This window comes from Danio rerio, chromosome 5 (assembly GCF_052040795.2).
Source record: "Danio rerio strain M-AB ecotype USA chromosome 5, GRCz13ab, whole genome shotgun sequence".
In the NCBI taxonomy this organism is placed as follows: Eukaryota; Metazoa; Chordata; class Actinopteri; order Cypriniformes; family Danionidae; genus Danio; species Danio rerio.
The window spans coordinates 38,949,159-38,957,500 of NC_141025.1; the positions used below are offsets into that span (position 1 = coordinate 38,949,159).

Below are 8,342 nucleotides of genomic sequence, written 5' to 3' on the forward strand. Positions count from 1 at the left end.
GGATATTAGAGGATCAGTGATGTCATAAGGACAAACATTTACATGACATCCAGCGCAAGACATCAATTAACCATTATAAATTCATAAATATATCAAAAGGAAATAGAATCCAATCTAATCCATTAGAAACAGTATGCTCGTGAATACTCAATTTCTGGTGATTCTTTTTTAAATATTATTGTAACAATTAATTTTTATTTACCTAATTTTCTTTCTTTTTCTTTTTTTTTTTTTTGGTTGATGGTGTTATGTGGATTTCTGTGGTCAAAAAACTCATGCAGAAATAGTTTGATTCTATTTTCCATCCAGAATCATTATCCAGTCAAAACAATGGTCATGCACTGAGAAGACTTAAAGGTCCTCATAAAGTTGTAGAAACATGCAGCATTTACTAGTTGCGTCCCACATGATGCACTATACAATTTTACAATTAGTCATGTAGTTTTAATGTCATCCCAAATGTAATTATAATGTTTTTTACTAGCAGGAAATTCAAACTGTTTACGTTTAAACTGTTTCCAGTTTAATGGTTGTCAAAATAAATGACCAAACTACCAAATAGTACCTGTTACATGACTTATACAATGAGTACAATCATATTCACCATTGAGCATAATCACTTACATTGGACAACATTGTTTGCACTATCCAAAATAAAGAAATCCAACCTTAGTGTCCGATAGCTTTAACCACTGAAGTTTCACACTTGTTTTTATTAGTTGAATAGTGACATCGTCTGGGTATTTAAAGAGCACTTATCCTGTTTTTCAGAATTTCTAGTGCAAATGCACTGTCTATGCTATTTTTTCTACAAAACAGCATATAATTGTACATAGCTATGTGATTTGTAATGCACCTACTACTGTAAAATTAAGTGGCCAGTCACTGCTCACCAGACTTACTGAGTTTGGTAAAGCCGCATTAGACAGCTTATGACCACCATTGGGACTATCTAACAGTTTTTTTCCCTAACCACTTCAAGATAAAGCATTATGTGTAGGTTAAGTGGGAATGATCTGCTTTATGATCCCTCTGTGCGGTCATGTCTCAGGATTGTGACACTATTATCACACTATGTTTGTTCATGACACTTTTAATCTTTTTTTTTTTAATGAAAAATCCTGAAATCAGCTGGAAATTTGCTAAGCCCCTTTTTGTTAAAGCTGCTTTAAACAGATTTCTATGCATTAATGCCATTCACAAAAAAGTTGTTCCTTCAAAATACCTTCAAAATTATATGATACGGTTTTCATTGACTGCTAAATTTTTATTTATTTAATCTTTACACAAGACAAATGACAATTACCAACCACGACCCCCCGCCCCCCTTTAAGTTGAATGTAAACAGCAATTACAAATTTTCAAGTACCCAAGGAGCAATATACACAGCACTACTGTAACCTCCTCATATCTGGTATGATTTTAAACCAAGCGGTTTAACACAATTAAAGTGTATTATGTAAAGGCATATGCATTTATTTACACAAATGTTGTAGTAAAAGTTAAGTCCAGGGTTTTTACGTGTCTTAAAAAGTCTTAAAATGTCATAAATTTTAAAGACAAAATTTTAGGCCAAGTCTTAAAGTCACTGAAATACTGTTTTGTAGGCCTTAAATCATTTTAAACAAGTCTTATTTTACATCTGTACATATCTCCAATTTCCAAAATCCATCTAAAAAAAAAAACCCTTTAATCAAACTCTAAGTACTAATGTTTTTTTTTTTTTTTTGAAAAAGAAGAAAAGGTTTTGCTTGTTTTGACACATTATTTAGCACAGAAATAACTAATTAGATTTTATTTTGATAAGGCAAGTAAACCTCTTTCTACGTGACCAACCTAAAAAAATTTCTTAGTGTTTAGCTCTGTATAAGACTGAAATTAATATTTATAACGATCTTAAAAATGTCCTAAAAAGTCTTAAAATTGACTTGAAATCTGCAGAAACTGTAACTCCCATATGAAGTAACAGAAAATCAAGAAAATCATTGTTTATCCAAGTCAGATGAGGCTTTTCTATTTTTATAAACTTCTCCCTAGTAATCTGCTATTGGCTACAGCGACCCTGTAGAGCTGAAAAAATGCCAATGGCAAACTATGAGATTTTTAGCCTGAATTAGATTTAATAAGAACAGAAATAATACATATTACCTGTTATTTTAGAATGATGATTGAAAAAAATAAGTAACATTCCTCTCTATGGAAATGTTATACTGCAAGATTATGGCAATACTCAACAGCAATATTACATACTTTACCAGTATCATGCCACCCCACCAAAGACCTTCAGTTATGTTTTAACACTGTCAAAGCTGACCTTTGCAGGCAGACAGATCTCAAGGAACAGGATTGTAGAATGCCGAATGACTACACTGTACTACAAGGCGTATTCTGCCTCACAAAGGCATGGCGATTCCAACTGTTTGTGTCCCACTTTCGTTTATCTCCACCTCGACAGAGTAGCAGAGACTTGAATGTGACCCTGAAAGATTCGTTGCAGAGGGCGTAGCACATGGGGTTCACTGTACTGTTCACATAGCAGAGCCAGTATCCCAGCTGCCAGAGCTTTTCAGGAACACAGTATGAAATGGAGGCCAAAACCATGATGTTGTAGGGCGTCCATGTGAGGATGAACGCCAACAAGATGGCACTTAGCGTCCGGGCTGCTTTCTTTTCTTTAATAATCAAAATAATTCGATGTTTAGCTCTGAGCTGTTGGCGAATGCTATGATCAGACTTTTTGGGTTTTAAATGGCACTGTTTGGTGAGACGCTCAGCAGGAGAGTTCTGCTCTTGCACACCCTTTGTATCGTCTGATCTGCAGTGTAGATCCTTCAACTTAATCGCTGAAGGATTAGATGAAGGTGCTTTTGACTTGTTGTTTGGCTCATGTTCTTCATCTGTGGATGAAGACAAGACACTGTCATCCACATCTTCAGTGTTCCAGCTACTGCTGCTGTAAGGCTCCTTGTAACTTTCGTGAGCTGCTGTTTTGTTTCTCAAAATCCAAGTGAAGCAACCAACTGACTTGCCTTGTCCCTTTTTGGATATTCCTTCCCTTGAGATACTTAATGTGCTCTTACTGCTGGTTTGGTGCATTGATTGTTTGTCCAACCCTTCCAGAATTTCTGTAGTGTTTTTCACAGACCCAACAAAACCAGCAAGCCCTTTCGCTCGGTTCTCAATCTCCCAATATATTCGCCAGTATAAAATGATCATGATGCTGACGGGTAGGTAGAAAGCAGCGATCGCCGTGCCGTATGTTATAGGAGGTACCTTGAGAAATGGGATGGAACAGACATGAGCTTCAGCTCCAGATGGTCGTCCCATTACATGAGGCCAAAATAAGATTGCAGGCCCCCATAATATAAAAGATATCACCCATGCCAGAGCAATCAAGACAGCCGCCGTTTTTGGAGTTCGCTTCGTTCGATAAGTCAGCGGTCGTGTAACAGAAAAGTATCGGTCAAAGCTTATAACAAGCAGGTTCATTACCGATGCATTGCTTACTACATAGTCAAGTGTCAACCATAAATCACAAGCCAGAGGTCCTAACGTCCAGCGGCCCAAGATTACGTATGCAGTATATAAGTTCATTGACACCGTACCCAAGATCAAGTCTGCCACCGCCAGACTCAGAAGATAGTAGTTACTGATGGTCCGGAGCTGACTGTTGACCCGGATGGATATGACCACCAGAGAGTTTCCCAGGATGGTGATGAGGGAAAGAGGTCCTGTCACTAGCACGATCAGAACCACCTCCCATTCATGATGTCCCCCTAGAGGGTCCATGGTGAGGTTTGTTGTCTGCGAAGTACAATTGGTGTTCATGTTCCCAGAGAACACACATCAGATTCATGAAGGGCCAAATACATTCTTCAGGAGAAGCAGAAAGTGTCTTCTGCATTACTCTCTGTGGACACCGGGGGCGCCCTGGGAATCTGTTATCAGGTAAGAAAAACAAGAATAATAGTAAATTTAATTACATTTTTTGGTCACACTTTACAATAAGGTTTCATTGGTTATTGTGTTTACTAAAATAAAAGATTTAACATCATTTTAAAATCAAAGTACAACATCGTATAATACTTTTTTTTTATCTGTTTAATACACTTACAGAAATTACAAAGTTTTTTTACAGAGAAATTTAAGCAAATACTATTCCCACCCCTACCCTCTAAACCAGGGGTGCTCAAATATTTTCTTATGAAGCACCAAAAAGCTAAATTTATTAAGAATAGTGGGTCAAAGGTAAATATAGTTGCCATGAATTTTCTAATTCATTTAATAATATTTAAAAAAAAAACAAAAAAAAAAACATCATTGCTTTATATTAACTAATACAGTATAATTTTACATTTTATAATCCACTTACTACATTAAAAACAACACCATTTCATTCTTTAACAGAATGAAGTTGCACTGGTTTTTGCTTTGATTTGCTCGCCGATGTCTTCTGCATCAGTCCTCTACTTGTTGAGTGACGACATTTCCATTTTAAAAAGTCAGATTCATTTACATGTAATTGAAACTTTTAATCTCAATTTGCTTTTTTTAAAATAATATACAAAAAAGGTATGTCAAATTAGAAATGATGATGCCCAACCCCTTTTTATCATTCTCAGATGGGATGGAGGGCCAAATCAAAGGTTACAATAGGCCAACTTTGGCCCACGGGCCCTATTTTTAGCATCCCTGCTCTCTACAAAATGAAATCACATTTATCCAAAAAGAGAAAATACAAAATTAATAATAAAAAATAATAAAACTGTACAGAATACACATGTACCTTGATAACCCAATATAATAAACATTAATCCTCAACTATTTATACAATGTACTTAATTACATTTGCTTTACAATTGAAAGATCCTAAGGTTTAAGTCTGTAGAGATACTTGCATGCTAAACATTTAGTTATAGTTAATTAAAATTTGAACATGCTTGTTAACCAAAATGCTTAGTTAACATGAACTTGCAAGGAAAAACTTTATTTACATATGAAGTAACATTAACAAACATGAATAAATATAATAATACATGTATATTTCATTGTTTATTCATGTTAGTAAATGCATTAAGTAACATTTCATGTGACATTTAAAGTGTTGCTGATTTTGATTGAGTTTTTTCTTATTAAAACTTTAATAAATTAAATTATGTTCTGAGGTTTGATAGCAGAGATGGCGTTGTAATTTATTTGGTTCAAACCTTTTCTTAGACATGCGTAGATAATACCCTATTTTACCATTTACTGCTGAAAGTTTTATGTTTTGCATTCCTTTAATTTTAATAATCATTCCTTCATTCATTTTCCTTCGGCTTAGTCTTTATTTCAGAGGTCGCCACAGCAAAATGAACCGCCAACTATTCCAGCTTATATTCACTCTGGCCCAGCTGGGACTCAAATCAGCGACCTTCTTGCTGTGAGACCACATTGCTAATCACTGAGCCACCGTGACACCCTTATTTTAATATTAATAATTAAAATATGGAATAATTTGAACATTCACACACTCATATACACTACGGCTACTTTAGTTAATTCAATTCACCTATACCATATGTCTTTAGACTATGGGGGATACCAGAGCACCCAGAGGAAGTCCATGCGAACATGGGGAGAACATGCAAACTTCACACAGAAATGCCAACTGGACTCAAACGACCTTCTTGCTGTGAGGTCACATTGCTAATGACTGAGACACCATGCCACCCTAATTTTAATAATAACAATTAAAACAGGGAATAGTTTGAACAGTTATTGAGTTTAAGCAGATATATATATATATATATATATATATATATATATATATATATATATATATATATATATATATATATATATATATATATATATATATATACAGTTGAAGTCAGAATTATTAGCCCTCCTGAATTATTAGCACCCCTGTTTATTTGTTTCCCCAATTTCTGTTCTGATCTGGGAAGATTGTTTCAGCACATTTCTAAGCATAATAGTTTTAAAAACTTATTTCTAGTAACTGATTTATTTTATCTTTTCCATGATGACAGTAAATAATATTTGACTAGATATTTATCAAGACACTTCTATACAGCTTAAAGTGACATCAAAAGGCTTAACTAGGTTAATAAGGTGAACTAGGCAGGTTAGGGTAATTAGTCGTTATTGTATAATGATAGTTCGTTCTGTAGATTATCGAAAAAAAAAAATTAGCTTAAAGGGGCTAATAATTTTGTCCCAAAAATGGTTTTAAAAAAATTAATAACTGCTTTTATTCTAGCCGAAATAAAACAAACAAGACTTTCTCCAGAAGAAAAAATATTATCAGACATACTGTAAAAAATTTTATTGCTCTGTCAAAGTTCATTTGGGAAATAATTAAAAAAGAAAATCAAAATCAAAAGGGGGCTAATAATTCTGACTTCAACTGTATATATATATATATATATATATATATATATATATATATATATATATATATATATATATATATATATATATATATATTTTTTTTTTTTTTTTACACAAATCTTAGAAAAACTTATGTTTAAATTTCAGTGTTTGATAAAACAAATGTGTTGATATATGGCTCATGAGATGGGATGTCTTTTAATATCTGTTTCAGAACATCGCTTGAATTAAGTTAATTTAGTAGTGTGCACTTGGAAAATAGTAAAACAAACTGTCACCTTTATCTGACTGAGAATGTAAGGATCTGAGTCAATTTCAGATTTTTTATAAAAAAAATAATAATAAAATAAAAAAAGATATTTTAGTTTGAAGGAATACAAATTGACAAAAAATTAACATTTGCTAAGTATACTAACCCTTAATTGGTGGTCTTTTTTCTGAGGAATGAAAATGGTATTTTAAAGAAAGCTGTAAATCTGAAAACATTAACTTTCAGATAGTAGGAAAAATCTAATCAAAAGGAACTCAGTCGTTGCCAGTTTGTTCAGAATAGCTTCATCTTTTGTGTTCAACAGATTAAAGAAACCCATAAAGGTTCGACACAAGTTAAGGGTGAGTAAATAATGACCGAATTTTCAGTTTTTGTGTGATTTATTTGTTTAAGTGAGAATGTAAGAGTGCTATATGTACAGCATATAATATAACCCTATGTTTTAATTAAAAAAAAAAGTTCTAGTTTAGATATATTGTGCAAAGATTGTGGTCTATTTTGAGAGTTATTAGAATTTTTTGGAGTGTCTAGAGAGTTGTTTTAAATAGCCATGTTCATTGACACTATGCAGAGACGGATTGTTGTCTGGTCTCTTAAATCAAAAGTGCAGTAATTAATTAGCTGTCATTGACTGTTTATAAAATGTTTATTATGCCTTCAAAAGGTTCAGGCTGTTTGATAGTGATTAATTTGGCTGGCTATATAAATTACAGCTTAAAATTAAATGTACAGAATTTACATTACAGAACATTTCCTATCCGTATCTTTAAGAATTCTCAGCATCCCAAATTGTAGACTAATACGTTGAATGGTCTTCCATTAGCTTTCCAATTGATGTAAGTATAGCAAACCTTCATAGTAGTAGTTAAAAATATATTTTAAAATGACACTTACCTTTTTGTAAAAAGCTGTTAAAAGTGTCTTTAGATTGTTCAGAGATCATAAAGTGCTGTTTTCTCAAGATGTCCACTATCGGATGAAGATGCATCAATATATGATGCCAGTTGGAATCTAATGCAAACAATGACAAATTAAAAAAAGATACAGTTCTTAGATATCTATAAGATGTAAGTAATAGTAGAAAGAAAAAAAAAAAACTATGCCGCTGCTTCATCCACCTCATCTGGCTGAAGGTGGCAATGTGTCCTCCTCTTGCTGTGGGACCTGAGCTCCAGCGGCGGAAATGCGTGACTGTCATAATACGTGTAAATACTGAATGAGAGGCTGCCAACTGTTCATACTCAAAGCAGCTCTGATGAAGTGCAGACGCCTTTTTTGGTGTTTACCTCGAATGAGCTCTGGATGCATGATGAGAGGGCTCACGCTCATTTATAAACAAGAATATGGTGTGTTACAACAATTGCAAAGCTCACCGTTTTCTCTCTCTCTATTTATAAATGATACTTCATGTACACACGACCTTGGTTTTATCTTAGTGTTGGGTTTAAAGGAACACGCCACTTTTTGTAAAGTTTTTAGAGTTGAGTTTTATCAGTTTGAAATCCATTCAGTTTATCTCTGGTTCTGGCACTCTTAGCTTAGCTTAGTGTACATTATTGAATTGGATTAGACCATTAGCATCTTGCATTAAAATATTTTTTTAAATAAGTTTTTATCATTTTTTCTGTTTAAAGCTTAACTCTTCAAATCAAATCACTTTTATTGTCACATCAGTAGC

At 33.5% G+C, this 8,342-nt stretch overlaps 1 protein-coding gene across 1 annotated transcript; it reads right to left on the bottom strand.

The window, feature by feature from the left end:
* Positions 1-364: 364 nt before the first annotated feature.
* On the bottom strand, positions 365-7,802 carry chrm1b (cholinergic receptor, muscarinic 1b). The gene is made up of 2 exons (XM_087253813.1): positions 7,559-7,802; positions 365-3,938 (listed from the first exon to the last, which is right to left on the bottom strand). The coding sequence occupies exon 2, from the start codon at positions 3,826-3,828 to the stop codon at positions 2,365-2,367; it is 1,464 nt and encodes a 487-aa protein (XP_087109939.1). The 5' UTR covers positions 3,829-3,938; positions 7,559-7,802; the 3' UTR covers positions 365-2,364.
* Positions 7,803-8,342: the final 540 nt, after the last annotated feature.

Coding starts and splice junctions, on each gene's coding strand:
- chrm1b (XM_087253813.1), bottom strand. CDS start 3,828: ATGAACACCAATTGTACTTCGCAGACAACAAACCTCACCATGGACCCT.